Below are 17111 nucleotides of genomic sequence, written 5' to 3' on the forward strand. Positions count from 1 at the left end.
TTAAACATATTTTTTTTCAACTAAATTGGGCCTCTCTGAGACCTTATCAAACAATTACAATTAATAAAATGGTGAAGTTAAAAAACAGTAAGCGGTCTAAAAAAATTAAAAACTAATTAAACTTATGTAGAAGGCATAGATATCTCATACTTGATTATAATATATGGTAATAACCATCAGTTTTTAAGCTCAAATATCCACTAAACAATACAAAATTGAGATAGATTTATTTTTAAAATGTGCATGTATGAATTGTAACATTCTTAATACGTGTATAACAATCTGAAATTTTTAGTAAATATACTTCGAATAACTATACTTGAAACTTTAATGTTCTATAGCAATGCAAATACTTTGATAATATAGTTAATATTAGTAGTTTCAGTTAAGTGTGAAGTTTTGCTTTACGTCACGATCTTTTTCGACAGATGCACCCAGCGTAAACAATTCAGCCACCGCTGTGTGATTGGTTAACTCATATTATCAACATTGACACGGAAATAGTCTGTTGCACGAGCAACCAATCAGGGATTAGAAGAAATTTCCAGTCGTAAAGCTTGTGGCTAGGAGGCGTGTACTATTTACCTTGAGCGCAGCTGTCATCATAGGTTGTGACGTAATGCAAAACTTCACACTTAACTGAAATTACTAATATAGTTACCAATAGTAACTATAGTTAAATATAATATATTATTTTGTTCAAGTTAGTATAAAACAGTCTTAAAATTGCAATAAAATATGCAAACTACATGTACTTACCAATGGAATTGTATTTGTTGTTGGTCATCAAATCGATCATTACTTATTTCGAAATGCTAACTTTAGAACGAGTTTAATGAAATTGCAATAATTTTATTGATCCCTGAAATATCAATTTTATTGTCAGTAAGCTGCCACTTCTTAAATTGGAAGAAGACAATAAAATTTGCATTAAAAATTTTTATAATACGTTTGTACCAGTGGCATTTAGAGAACATTTCTTTAAAATGTTATACTCATAGTTACTGTAATTTGAATAATTCTAAAAACAATTAATAGAATATTTCTTATTTTGACTGATTTTTCCCCAAAATATTTAAAATGGTACTGGTAGACAGTGCGCTTAATATTCATGTGGTTGACTGAAATGTCACTTTATCAAATAATAATGTAATGTCTACACATGAATTGGAATGAAATCTTCAAACGAAGAAATTCTAGACATCGTGGTGATATACCGGTAACATCGATCAGCTTAATAAAATTTCCATGTCCTTCTCTTGTGCTTCTTTTATTACCTTAGATCAAATAAGAGTTCAATGGATGTATTCTGCAGCAAATTACCGGTATATAGTTTGTAAAATTTACATAAATACATAAGATATTGACTCCACAATGATTTCAGTGTCCTTAAAAGTATAGTATTTCTTACACATTTTCATGACTTTCACTTCTGTGAAAAGTATTATCAACATGTTTCAGCTTTATAACCCCAATCTTCAGGAATGGTACCCAGTACTAAAAATAATGTATATTTAAACATAACAGGTGGATATTAATACTTCTGACTTTTCTGGATAATTAAAAAAAAAACACCATAATTATTGTCATTTCATGATTTTAATTTATAGTGAATCTGTCTTATAACGAAAAAAAATGTTACCAATTGAGGAATGACGCAGCAAACTAATCAGCCAAATGTGTATACAAGTTAAATTTAAAATATACGTAAGGTGATCAATGTTTGATCATTTAAAGAGATTTACATATACGATTTATGACAATTTCTTACAGGAACAATTGACTTAATTATAGAATGATAGGGACAACTGACATAATTATATGATGACAATGCAGTTTATTGGGCAATTCTTAAACGCCTCAACTCCATTTTTTTTTCAAAATATTTTCAGCAACGCCAATGTAAACTTTGTATTATTAATGTTTTCAGGCACAGGGGAACGAAATGGCCGAGAACGAAGTATTCGATTTAAATGAAACATATTCAATTCAAAATATGACGATGGAGGACTCACAGCTGCTTTCCATACTGTATCAAGACATGAACAAAGGCCGATTCAGTAAACCTACTGAGTCCATTCTGATTTGCTGCTTCTCAGTTCTAATTGTTTTTGGAGCTCTTGGCAATGGTCTGGTATGCTATGTGGTCGCCAAAAATCCTCATATGCGAACGCCCAGAAACATCTTTATTATAAATCTGGCCATTTCAGATTTGACACTTTGTCTATTTACACAGCCTATCAATTTGTATAAACTATTACGAACACAATGGGCTCTAGGAGAATTCATGTGCAAATTCGTTCCCATGTTCCAGGGAACAAATGTGTTTGTCTCCACAATCAGCATAACAGCAATTGCTCTCGATCGGTTCCAAGTTATTGTATACCCTACCAAGGACAGCATGAAGAAACTCGGTGCAGTAGCGGCCTTACTTTCAATCTGGATAATTTCTTTCCTCATAGCAAGTCCTTTACTTATATTTTCTATACACAAGACAGACTTGCCATTTAAGGATATGAATATTTATATTCCTTTTCGTATCTGCTTTGAAGACACTTCGTTACAGGAAGAAAAAGGTGCATATTCCGTAGCTTCAATGGTGGTGCAGTATATTTTGCCCATCGTAATCGTGACGGTAGCCCATCTTCGCATTTGTAATAAACTGAAATACAGAATGGCAAACCAGCAAAATGCATTAAACGCAAGGTCTAATACTCAAAGGCAGAAACAAAGAAGGAACTCCCGTAGGAAAAGGCGAACGAATATTTTGCTGGCTTCTATTGGAATTATATTTGCGTTAAGTTGGTTACCTCTGAATATTTTCAACATACTCAGTGATTTTCGATTAGCACTCTTTCTGGAATCAATAAACATCAACCTAGTATATGTGATATGTCACATGCTTGTCTTAAGTTCAGCCTGCACAAATCCTGTTCTCTACGGATGGTTGAATGAAAACTTCAAAAATGAATTTATGAAGATTTTATGCAAAGGATGTTGTGTCAAAATGTCTCATTTGTGTCGTACTGGGCGACAGAGCGGAGTGGTCATTGTTGTGGCCAAAGAAAGGACTGAGAGAGATGGACACTCAGTGACTGCAGCTTCCACCACGAATATGATCACGCATAAAACACACATAGACTCGCACGTGTCCTTGTGATGAAGTGTTAAGTGGGGATCATAGAAAAAGACTTTAACGAGGAGATCCGAAAAAGTATCGGACAAATGGGTCATATGTATATAACAACCTTATGAATGAGCCTTTTTTGCTTAACAGACACGGGGTTTTCTCTAACTGTTTAAAATTCTTTTCCAGAATAAATGGTTTTAAATCACATGCATTATTATTTAATATTTTCAAAAGAAATCAAAAGAAAAAAAATTGAATTATTTAACAAGAAAAATATGATTTGCTTCAAAATGAGATAGATATATAGGTTTAAAAAAGACAGAAGAAGAACACTTTATTGACCTTGTTACTTTTGCTTAAAACATCTTGTTAGTTGCCAATATTTGGTTGTTAAAGTAACGGTTCACACTTCATTATAACGAAGCCACTCAGGTAACGTGATTCGGTGCCTACAGTGGCTTCATTTAACAATTCATTGATAGTTCAATACACAAATCGACATCTAAATGAAGATCATTCTGAATTATCGTACTGTCCTGTTCATTATTTATAACAAAACACAAATAGGAAAAAGGTAATTTATAAACGGAAAGATTTTTACTTCAGTCGACTTCAAGCTCTGATTATTTGTTGAGTATTAAGGATGTGTTGTAAAATCAGTCTGACGTAAGCTTACATAAGACTATAGCTAGAAGTGGGGGTGTTTTAGGTTAATTAAGTGTATCCAATTAATACTTATGACGGTAATCCTTTACTGAAATAGATCTGTTGATCTCTTTCTCTTCGGTAATTACAATGTATGGAAAATTTCCGACTAAGTCAGATCAATATGAAATAAATATAAAATGTCAACAGAACAGGTCATACACTTTTGCTTAATAATAATGTTTTTTTTCCTAAACTCTACTCAAATCGCCGTTAAGTACGTTATAAACCAAATACCGAAATTCCCTACTATCCAAATACTGAAATCTCTTACAAACTATATACAAAGCCTTAAATCCCTAGCTTCTACTCAGATCCCTAACAGGTCCCCTACTACTCAAAATGATGAACAACAGAAAAAAATGTAACATCACAGGTCGAAAATTTCTATGTGAGTTAATACATTCCACTCAGCGGGACATTAATTTCCTTTTAGAATGGCTTGTACAGAATAGGAGTCAGCACGTAAGGATCTGCCACTCACAGTTCCAAAGGCTGTCAAAGCATAGCAAGATTTCTAGCCATGGCACAAAAGCTAAATGAAAATCAATGAAAAATTGAAAATATTTGCAGATTTTGTTTCGTGCATTAACACACGTGATGTCCTTAGATATAAATTCTATTTCTTTTAGACGTACTACACGACTTGCTATTGGGCCTCTGATTGAAATAAATTATTTTTTCTGTATAATTTGCTTAAAGATATTGAAAAAATGGTCTCACTTTACAAAGCCTTAGGTAAATATTTATTCCGGAATTTTCTCATCCTGTGAACGACTTTATCAAGTTATAATAATTCATACATCCAGTTTTTATAAAAATTAAAAATTCAGCACTGATGTTGAAATATCTGAGAAAAAATTCCCCACCTTTGTCTTGACCAGTTGTCAAGAGACGGTAGAGGCAAACAATCTTTGTAGTAAACTATCTTTGTTTCCACCCTATATCACAACAAGGATGAATATTAAAATATTGTAAAACTTATTGTACATACACCATCAATCATTTTTCAGAAAACAAGTTTGCTTCTTTTCAAATACAGCAGTGTGGGGGAACAAAAAGTATGACAGACGAACGGGCGGACAAGCATAACAACAATATAAGGAGATTTGTCTAGAAAGTGAGTTGTTTTCATTATGAACAATGTTTTTTTAATACAAAAAAGAGTTAATTCGATTTACATTGCCATGATATTAACAGAAATCTGTGTCCAATTTTAAACATCAACATGAGATAGAGGCTTAATGCTTTCATGTACGACAACAGTTTTTTCAGAGAGTCTCGTTATTGAATAATAGGCTTGATTAAATGCATTGTTCTTGAATTTCAGAGAAAAACGCGGGTAATTGAGTACCTTCTACATAGAATTTAAACATAGCACATTCTTCGATTAAAATTATGACACGTTTTACAATTTTCAGAAACAATTCTAGCATTATATACTTGAAAATTCTGGATCAGAGGTTGTGCTAGGATATAAATTTGTAAGAATATGTCACATTGTTTTACGTCATATTACATTGCCCAGCAAGAAGTTAAATTTACCTCACTGGATTTATTTACTATAATCAAGGTCCACATCGATTTTAACTGCTTTGTTAATTAAAACATTGCTCTTTGTAATGAATAATCTGTGAACATTGTAAAACTATATGGCAAGCCCTTTTACTATTTATTCGTAAAATAATTTTTTCTTTCAAAATGAGAGATATCTCTCTAGCAAAGAGAGATATCTCTTTAGCTTATGGAGATATCTCTTTAGCTTATAGAGATATCTCTTTGACTAATAGAGATATCTCTTTAAACAAAAGAGATATCTCTTCAAACAAAAGAGATATCTCTTTTTGAAAGAGAGATATCTCTTTTTGTAAGAGAGATATCTTTATAAGCTAGAGAGATATCTCTTAGAAACACAATGGACATAAGGTAAATAAATCCAGTGAGGATCTATTGTTATGAAACACAATGGACATAATCCTAGCACAACCTATTGTTAGAAACACAATGGACATAAGGGTGGATCTTTTGTTAGAAACACACTGGACATAAGGGTGGATCTATTGTTAGGAACACAATGGACATAAGGGTGGATCTATTCTTAGAAACACACTGGACATAAAGGTGGATCTATTGTTAGAAACACAATGGACATATGGGTGGATCTATTGTTAGAAACACACTGGACATAAGGGTGGATCTATTGTTAGAAACACAATGGACATAACGGTGGATCTATTGTTAGAAACACAATGGACATAAGGGTAAAAGAAATAGAATTTATATCTTTTGTTAGAAACATCTGCAAATATTTTCAATTTTTGGACATAAGGTGCCATGGCTGAAATCTTGCTATGCTTTGACAGCCTTTGGAACTGTTAGATCCTTAAACACAATTCTAAAAGGACATAAAGGTGGATTTTTTTCTATTGTTAGAAACACACTGGATTTAAGGCTTTGTAGTACAGAAGGGAATTTGGTATCTATTGTTAGAAACACAATGGACATAAAGGTGGATCTATTGTTAGAAACACAATGGACATAAAGGTGGATCTATTGTTAGAAACACAATGGACATAAGGGTGGATCTTTTGTTAGAAACACACTGGACAATGAATTGTTAAATGAAAGGGTCACGTTACCTGAGTGGCTTCTATTGTTACCGTTACTTTAACAACCAATGGGACATGTTTTAAGCAAAAGGGTGGATCTTTTGTCTTTTTTAAACCTATATACACACTAGATATAAGATTTCTTTTGGTGGATTTATTGTTAGAAAGGCTACATAAGGTTGTTATATACATATATGACCCATTTGCCCCTCAATGGACATAAGGGGAATCTATGTGTTGTTAAAAACATCTTCTCTCAATGGACATAAGGGTGGATCTTTTGTTAGAAACACATAGACATAAGGGTGGATCTATTGTTAGAAACACGATGGACATAAGGGTGGATCTATTGTTAGAAACACAATGGACATGAGGGTAGGTCTATTGTTAGAAACACACTGGACATAAGGGTTGATCTATTGTTAGAAACACACTGGACATAAGGGTGGATCTATTGTTAGAAACACAATGGACATAAGGGTGGATCTTTTGTTAGAAACACAATGGACATAAGGGTGGAGTTTATATTGTTAGAAACACAATGGACATCTGAAATGGGTCAAAATATTCTGGGCGTTCGCAGTATATTGTTAGAAACACAATGGACATAAGGGTGGATCTTTTGTTAGAAACACACTGGACATAAGGGTGGATCTGGTTCTGCCCCCTGTGCCAGAAACATTGATAAATTAACATTGGCGTTGCTGAAAATATTTTGAAAAAAAAAAATGGAGTTGAGGCGTTTAAGAATTGCCCAATAAACACAATTGTCATCATATAATTATGTCAGTTGTCCCTATCATTCTATAATTAAGTCAATTTTATTAAGAAATTGTCATAAATCGTATATGTAAATCTCTTTAAATGATCAAACATTGATCACCTTACGGTATTTTAAATTTAACTTGTATACACATTTGGCTGATTAGTTTGCTGCGTCATTCCTCAATTGGTAACATTTTTTTTTTAAGACAGATTCACTATAAATTAAAATCATGAAATGACAATAATTATGGTGTTTTTTTTTTAATTATCCAGAAAAGTCAGAAGTATTAATATCCATTATGTTTAAATATACATTATTTTTAGTACTGGGTACCATTCCTGAAGATTGGGGTTATAAAGCTGAAACATGTTGATAATACTTTTCACAGAAGTGAAAGTCATGAAAATGTGTAAGAAATACTATACTTTTACTGAAATCAGTACCATTTTACAAAATATTTTGCTGGAAAAAATCAGTAATCAAGAGAATAAGAAATTTTATTCTATTAATTGTTTTTAGAATTCTTCAAATTACATGTGTAGACATTACATTATTATTTGATAAAGTGACATTTCAGTCAACCACATGAATATTAAACTGTCTAGTACCATTTTAAATAAATGTAAGAAATATTCTATTAATTGTTTTTAGAATTATTCAAATTACAGTAACTATGGTATAACATTTTAAAGAAATGTTCTCTAAATACTGGTACAAACGTATTATAAAAATTTTTAATGCAAATTTTATTGTCTTCTTCCAATTTAAGAAGTGGCAGCTTACTGACAATAAAATTGATATTTCAGGGATCAATAAAATTATTGCAATTTCATTAAACTCGTTCTAAAGTTAGCATTTCGAAATAAGTAATGATCGATTTGATGACCAACAACAAATACAATTCCATTGGTAAGTACATGCAGTTTGCATATTTTATTGCAATTTTAAGACTGTTTTATACTAACTTGAACAAAATAATATATTATATTTAACTATAGTTACTATTGGTAACTATATTAGTAATTTCAGTTAAGTGTGAAGTTTTGTATTACGTCACAACCTATGATGACAGCTGTGCTCAAGGTAAATAGTAAACGCCTCATTACCGCAAGCTTTACGACTGGAAATTTCTTCTAATCCCTGATTGGTTGCTCATGCAACAGACTATTTCCGTGTCAATGTTGATAATATGAGTTGACCAATCACACTGCGGGGGCGTGAATTGTTTACGCTGGGTGCATCTGTCGAAAAAGATCGTGACGTAAAGCAAAACTTCACACTTAACTGAAACTACTAATATTAACTATATTATCAAAGTATTTGCATTGCTATAGAACATTAAAGTTTCAAGTATAGTTATTCAAAGTATATTTATAAAAATTTCAGATTGTTATACACGTATTAAGAATGTTACAATTCATACATGCACATTTTAAAAAAAATCTATCTCAATTTTGTATTGTTTAGTGGATATTTGAGCTTAAAAACTGATGGTTATTACCATATGTTATAATCAAGTATGAGATATCTATGCCTTCTACATAAGTTTAATTAGTTTTTAATTTTTTTAGACCGCTTACTGTTTTTTAACTTCACCATTTTATTAATTGTAATTGTTTGATAAGGTCTCAGAGAGGCCCAATTTAGTTGGAAAAAAATATGTTTCATTTTCATTGATGAAAAGAACATTTTTATTTTCAAGTGTTTACTAACACTTCAGCCATCCCTTATTCAAAAGATGGGAAAAAATATGAGACTTCCTCTAAAGTGGGACTTATCAAAGCATTAAGATGAATACAAATCTAATTCATGCGTTTTATTTTTGCATTAAGAATACAAAATATTTTGAAAACAAAATTTTATTGCATAAAGATATCCTTTCCACTATATTTCTCAAATTTAAATTTCTAATTTGTAAGGACAACTGGGCGTGTCGATTTAAGAAGGGGGATTGTCCGAAGTCTTTGTGTGCAATGTTTGAAAACTGACCTTTTTAACATATAGCATATACATTTAAGGCAACAAAACTAATACCTTTGTTTGCTTATTTTAACATAGGAGCGCGATCAAATACAGTGTAAAATGCTAAAAAAAAAATTTCAAGACAGCTTCGATTCAACAAAAATGCTTATAGAAGAACCAAAACGCCAAAAAAATATTTTAAATCAACATTTATGAAGATTGTTTGAATCATATCTTTAAAACAAATTCAAATTTATTATATTCTATCTGGCATGAAAATTTGAATGAAGCACTACGTGAGCATCGTCTCCTTTTCTTTCCTGTACTTTTTTAAAATGTAATTTTATCGAGAATTTTAGTTTAAAGTTTCACCAAAGGTCAACTTGTCCAAAAATTTATTTTTACAATAGGCCCAAAATTATGTGGTTTATAAAATTAAAACTTTTACAGTTTATAAATATATCATTGATTAACAGATAGAAAGTATCACTTGAAAATAAATACTTTAAAAATATCTTTTTTGAGAAAAATTCTTTTAAAAAAATGTATATAATTTTTTTTTAAATACACCTTATTTATTTCGTACTTTTAGTAAAAGACCTCATTGCAGAAACAATATTTGTATATCAATGAAGGGCAAGTTGGACTTCGATTGCCTCTGGAAAGTTGTTTTCTCTGTTTATGTTCTCCAAATATTAAGATATAAGACCGAAAGTACATTGCAAAGGGCGGATTTTATAGGGGTCTTGTCTTTATACATGTCATGCTTTCATAACAACCTTTCAAAGACCATTTACGTCCAACTTGCCTTCATTGATAAACATATATTATTTCTGCAATGATGGTTTCACTAAAAAGTACAGGATTAAGCAGGTGCATTTTTAAACTGTGCAATATTTTTAATATATGGTTTTCTCAACAAAAACATTTATTTAAATATTTGTTTTTAAATGATACTTCTATCTGTTTATCAATGATATATTTATAAACTATCAAAGTTTTAACTATACACTTCACATACTTTTGTAGCTATTGTAATAATAAATTTTTGACATCTTGACCTTTTGCAAAATCTTAAAATAACCCTGGTAAAAACAGACAGAAAAACAGACAGTCCCGAAAAGTATTATCATAACAGTAGTCTACAATTACAAAAAAGACTTTAACTCAACAATTTACTACCTGATGAAGTTCTCTATGAGCACATAGTATTTAAGTTACCTGACATACAGATAATAAGTATTACGAAAGGATAAGCAATAAAAGCTTCTTAAAAAGCTTATTTCTAGAGAATCCTTAAATTACAAATAGATAAGTAACAAAATACATAAGAATAATTTACATAATGGAATTTGGACATGGTGCTTGAATGAAAATAGCACAATACCGACATATCATCCCGTTTTAAGCCGCTTTGATTGCTAACTTTCGACTTGGCTTTGTGCACTTTCCAACATGCCATCGAAGCATTTTCCTCAATTGATATAGCTAAGAATTATCGCATTGTTTTATTCATTTGTTTGTATTCATATGAAGCAGAATCTGTTCAAAATCTTTTACATGAAAAGAAGAAAACAATTGCTGTGGCTTTCAATTCGACATTTAGATATATTGACGACGTATTGTCAATTTAAAATAGCTATTTCCATTTCTTATGTCGACATGAAATATCCCGCTGAGCTTGAAATAAAAAAAAAAACTCGACTACATCTGGCACATCCGTTTCATATTTGGATCTTTTACTAGAAAAAAAAGTTAATTGTTATCCAACAACTAAGTTATATAATAAACGTAATGACTTTAACATTTTAATCGTCAACTTCCCTTATTAATGCAGCAGTATACCTTTGCCGACGGCATGCGGAGTTTATATCTTCCAGTTGATTCGATACGAAAAAGCATGCTGTACGTATGAACAAGTTATTGACAAACAAGCTGATGAAGCAAGAAAATCAGCAGTCTCGTTTAAAGTCATCATTTCGTAAGTTCCATGGTAAATACAATGACATTTCAGCAAATACAATTTATCATTAAGTCAAATGCTAAATGACATTTTTACATATTGATTGCAAGCCCATTATTTACACAACACACTGAGTTGTCAACGGATTTTTCCCGATCATGACAAGGTGCGGTGGGTGTGACTTGGTCGGCAGGGGATGTCTCCGCTCCTATTTTGTAGTGTTTGATGGCATTTTGAGCACGAATACTGTTCTACCAACGAAAGAGAGTTCCTGAGAACAAATTCCAAATCAAATAAAAATATCTTTTTTGCTAAGTGTAAAATTCCTTGAACACGTGATAAGGTATGGACAATGTTTTATCACATTTGCAAAAGTCAACAGATAAAAAATGGAAACACCGCAATTGTTAATTCAAGGAAGATATGGATAAAACGAACAGTATTCAATCTCAAAGTCCATAAAACAATACAAGATAGGAGCAGAGCAAACATGGACCTCCGAAATATCAGAGGTGGGATCAGGTGCCATGGAGAACTGAGCATCCCCTGCTGACCGGTCACACCCGCCGTGTGCTCCTTGTCATCATCGGGAAATAACGGAAAAATCCGTCGCCAATTCAGTGTATAAATAATGGATTAACAGTTAGTATGAAAAACGTCAGTCAGCATTTGACCCAATGATAAATTGTATTTGCAGACAAGGTCATTGTATCGACCATAGAACTTACGAAATGATGACTTTAAACGAGACTGTTGATATTCTTGTTTCATCAACTTGCTTGTCAATAATTTACCCCGTTTTAGAAATTGTTCATACGTAGAGCATGCTCTTGCGTATCTAATCAACTGAGATATATATACTCCGTATGCAGGTGATGAAGGTATATTGCTGCATAAGTAAGGAAAGTTGACGATTGAAAAGTTAAAGTCATCACGTTTATCATATAGCTTGGTTGTTAGATTACCATTAACATCTTTTTCAAGTAAAATATCCAAGTATGAAACAGGTGTGTCAGACTCTGTGGTATCTTTTATCTCAAGCTCACTAGGATATAGCGTATCGACATTTATAAGAATGGAAATGACCATTGCTAATTGACAATACGTTGTTGATATATCTAAATGTCGAGTTGAAGGCCACAGCAAGTGTTTTCTTCTTTTCACGCAAAAGATTTTGCACAAATTCTACTTCATACGAATATAAAAATAGGTCTGCTAATACCGGGGCGCAGTTGGTACCCACGGGAATTCCAATAGATTACTGGAATACCAAAAACTACATAGATATTGTCAATCAGAAACTCAAGCATCTCTTTGATGTCAACTTCAGAGTACTTGTGTGTGCAATCAGAATGTGTTTTAACAAAATAATTTTGCAAATGACCAATGACCAGGTAAGTAAATTTACAAGTTCCATTTTTATTGAAAAAAAGCAGCTGTCAATGATATCAAAAAGCCTGGACTTTAATTTATCATGGGGAATGGTTGTGTATAAAATTGAAAAGTCGTACGTTTTTAAGCTGTTGATTTTGTTAATATCATGTGATCTTGTGATTGTCCAAGAGTTCTTCGGAATTTTTGAGTATCCATAAATGATTCAAACCACTTCTCGAATATATTGTTGCACAGTACTCTTGAAGTTTTTCCTTCACAACTTTCAATATCTTAGTGGAAAGTAACAAAATGGGTTTGATTGAACGCAATGTATCTTTTTTGTAAGGATTTTTATAAAGTTTCGGAATCCAATATATATAGGGCAGTTCAAATTCATTTTGGCTCCGTAGAATTTTAAAAATATTTAAAACTGACCGATGATTTTGAAAAATTTCTTCCTAAGAAAGGGAAGTATGAGTCCCTTCTTTAGAAGTCAAAATTTTGTAATATGTGATATTTTTGAGGAACTGCATTTAGTCAATACTGTTTGTTATTCCATATATTTCATTCAGACGGTTCTTAAAAGAAGTTATAGAACACCAGATGGGTACGTTTTGACTCGATTACAAGATATAAATAAGATACAAAGTTGTAAGAGGAATCTACTGGGAGCGCCAAAAAAATTAAATTCTTTCAAAAACTGGTCATAATATCAAACTTCATTGCTAAAAATATACATGTATCTGAAATACTGTCGAAAACGCGTTAAACAATAATTATATGTAGATTTTGAGACTTCGTTACTCAATATGACGTCATTTTAATGTTGCGTTCTTTGATTCCATTGTAACGGCAGTCCATGTTATTTTGAATATTGCATGGAAACGTTCTAGCAGACCAATAACCTCAGATATTATTTATTTTTATATTATCTCCGAAACATTGCAGATTGCTAACTTTCAATTGTCAACATTGGTATTGTACAGGACATTTATTCATTGTTTTCTTTATACGTAAAAGAAAAGCTTGTTTAACAACAATCGTAAACTAACATGAAAAGAATATGTCAGATGCTAACATACTAGATTTTTTTTAAAATATGATTTTCAATCATACCACAGGACTTGTAATTTGTAAACAAAGAATGTATCGTGCTTCTTTGCAATGTAAAACAATAAATATCTCATTAGATAATGAGTTACCTGAAATATTTCCAAAACAATCTGTAAATGTAAACGAAGTCCTTGATGAATAATGAAGCAAATGTTGAAAGGTTTTTGTTTGAAATAAACATGAAAATTAAGATTTTGATAATACACATGAGCTATTTATTATTTATTTCTTCATGAAATTTAGAAAGCTTCTTTCTTTAACAAACGATTTAAAATCAGCAACATATAAACAGACTGTGTATCCTGTGAATAAACACTATTTTCACTTTTATGAAATATATTGCATGCTTACAATATATATCATTTTATTTCATTTAACATTTATTAAAAAAAATAAATGTACGTAAAAACTTACCGAACAGTTCAATGGTCAGAAAATCAATGTAAAATCAAAGTATGTTAAGTCCAGGTTTATGAACCGTTTGACCACTGATTCCGAACAACCATTTTATGTAAGCGGTGTCTTCGGAAAGAGAAACTCTCCGAGTACTCTAATAATGCTGCCTTGCTCAGGCTATTAATTGCTGAGGAAAGAAGTGGCTTCAAACTGTCACTTATAAACGGACAAAAATCAATTCCTCTCTCAATTTACCGCTGTCTTCTATATCTCTTATCTACGTCCTATACACTGTAATCAGTTCTTTATTTAGCAGGAATAAATACCAATATTTGACATACATTTGATCTCTAAAATGTATTTGAATATAACTTCACAAATTTCTCAAGTCAGATACCTGTACATTTCTGACAGACAGGTTAAGATTTAAGTAAAATACCCTTGAATTTTGTACATTTTCTATCAGATAACCTGGATAGAGTCTTCTTTGCATGTTTGCTTCAATATTGCTACATAAAATAAAATCAAAAATGGTTCTATAACAGATTTTAAAAAGACACCTTTTACAAGGTATAATCTTCAAGGTAAATGTATACATAAGAATGCAATATAAATAGACGAATAATTAATCTTGTCTTTGATATTTTGAATTACGACTGTGCCACAGCAATAAAAGTGCATTGTTAATTTAACTGAACCAAGACTGTAATTTGGAGTCAATAATAAAAGTGCATGTATATTTTCATATAAAAAATGTACATTACAACATATATGTACTTAGAAGATATATAATTTCCTTGTCTCCCACGTCTGTTTCACGTGAGGATGTTTAAAATGACTGGTCAACAGAGGATGAGGATGCTTATTTCTCCAATAGCTACTGATCCCATCCCGGCTATTTTTGGGCACGCGATTTATACCCTTATTACAGGTTTTCTTAGACTGATCACTGTTATTTATCTTCACTTTTTTGTATTAATTAAGAAATTATTTAACTAATAAAAGAAACTTTCTTACTTTTAATTTGATACATAAAGCTATTCTAATTTAATTAAATATATGGAGATAACGAGCAATATTCAAGCTCTAAGATTTATTTAAACTATACAAATTAGGAGAAGAGCAAAGAATGAACTCTACAACATCAGAGTTTGAATTGGGTGCCATTTTGGAGTTAACAACCTTTGCTGACCGGTCACACCCTTCATGTACTCCTTGTCATGATTGGGAAATAAGCTATTGACAATTCAGTTTGTTTATAATGACCTAGCAATTAGTATTAAAAAAAACGTCAGTCAGCATTTGACTTATGGATTGTATTTACTGACAAGGTCAATGTATCGTCCATAGAACTTACGAAAAAGAATTACTTTACTTTAAACACGACTGATGTTATTCTTCTTTCATCAACTTGTTTTTCAGTAACTTACCTCGTTTTAGAAATTGTTCTTACATAGGAGCATGCTCTTGCGTATCTTATAATTTGAGAGATGTAAATTCCGTATGCAGTCGATGATGGAAAATTGTTGCATATGTAAGGGAAGTTGACAATTGAAAAGTTTAAGCTGTCACTTTTATCATAAAACTTTATTGTTAAGTAACCATGCATAAGCGTCTTTTTAAATAAAATATCCAAGTATGAAACAGATGCGTCCGACTTTTCGGTATGTTTTATTTCAAGCTCGCTTAGATACATCGTGTCGACATATAAATGAATTGGAATAACTATTATAAGTGATAATACGTCGTCAGTTTATCTTAAGTTGGGTTAAAAGGTTAAAAATGAAATATGTTAAGCTAACGAAAAGTATTCGAGCTAAAAAGTCCATTAAACTGAAGTGTTTTTTAATGTACAAGATTTTTAATAAGATTTTGATTTTTTTATTAGCATTAAATACTTATGGTTTGAGAAACTTTTATTCAGATGTCGTCGCGATACATGTATATCCTTATGAACGCAAAATGAATTCACTGTAGTATCTGACTTATTGTTGTCACATGTTGAAATTTTACTCCATCAAAGACGTTAAATAATAACAAGTATGCAATAAAACTTTATCTCATGTACAACATCTCATCAACATTCTGATGTTTTCAGAATTCTGCGTCTGCTCTGCTCCGAGATTGTATTGTTTCAATTGGCCCTTCAACTGGATCACTGTTGCTTATATCCATATCATATAGATAATGAAAACAAGTATTTGTATTTAGGTAAAAATAAAAATGAAAAAAAAAGCTTTTTGATAAACGCGATGACTTTAACTTTTTAATCGTCAACTTCCTTTACTAATGCAGCAATAAATCTTCATCACCTGCATTAAAAGTTTATATCTCTCAGTTGATTCGATACGCAAAAGCATGCTCTACCTATGAACAATTTCTAAATTTAGGTAAATTATTGACAAATAAGTTTATGAGACAGGAAAAGCTGCAGTATCGTTTAAAGTCTTTATTTTGTAAGTTCTGTGGTCGATACAATGACCTAGCAACAAATAGAATTTATCATTATGTCAAATGCTGACTGACGTTTTTCATATTTAAGTTTGGCCGTTATTTACATATTTAATTGTCGACGACATTTATTCCGTTATTTCCCGATGAAGACAAGGAGCTTACGATGGGTGTGACCGGTCGGCAAAGGATGCTTACTCCTCCATGGCACCTGATCTGACCCACTTCTGATGTGGCAGGTCCTTGTTTGCTCCGCCCCAAGTTTGTATTGTTAAGTGGTTTTTTGAAGAATACTGTTATCTTCATATATTTTATTTGAATATACTATGCATAAGTCAATGTAATTTTTGCTTAATCTTATTTCAAATAAATGTTACGATTGTATTTTGCAGCAACAAAGGAATAATTCAGAAACGCACAAATAAATTTCCATTTGAAGGTTGTGTCCTGACTCTAGAAATAACTTAAATGAATTTTTGAATGACAAATGGTTTAAACTAACTCAATTTTTTTCACTTTAGCTCAAATATCTCCATTCTTTAAAAGTAAAAATTTCGTTGAATGCTTCCTTATATTTCATGATATGTTATTCATTTATGTTTAAGTATAGTAGATAAGCATATAGATCCTTACCTTAATACT

The 17111-nt window shown here is 31.4% G+C and overlaps 1 protein-coding gene across 1 annotated transcript; it reads left to right on the plus strand.

Annotated features, from left to right (window-relative positions):
- Positions 1–1935: 1935 nt before the first annotated feature.
- On the plus strand, positions 1936–3256 carry LOC134271242 (neuropeptide F receptor-like). Its single transcript, XM_062753475.1, has one exon. The coding sequence runs from the start codon at positions 1946–1948 to the stop codon at positions 3158–3160; it is 1215 nt and encodes a 404-aa protein (XP_062609459.1). The 5' UTR covers positions 1936–1945; the 3' UTR covers positions 3161–3256.
- The last annotated feature ends 13855 nt before the right edge of the window (positions 3257–17111 follow it).

Source organism: Saccostrea cucullata, unplaced genomic scaffold, assembly GCF_032062105.1.
Source record: "Saccostrea cucullata isolate Sc308-1 unplaced genomic scaffold, CSIRO_AGI_Scuc_v1 ctg9253, whole genome shotgun sequence".
NCBI classification, from domain to species: Eukaryota; Metazoa; Mollusca; class Bivalvia; order Ostreida; family Ostreidae; genus Saccostrea; species Saccostrea cuccullata.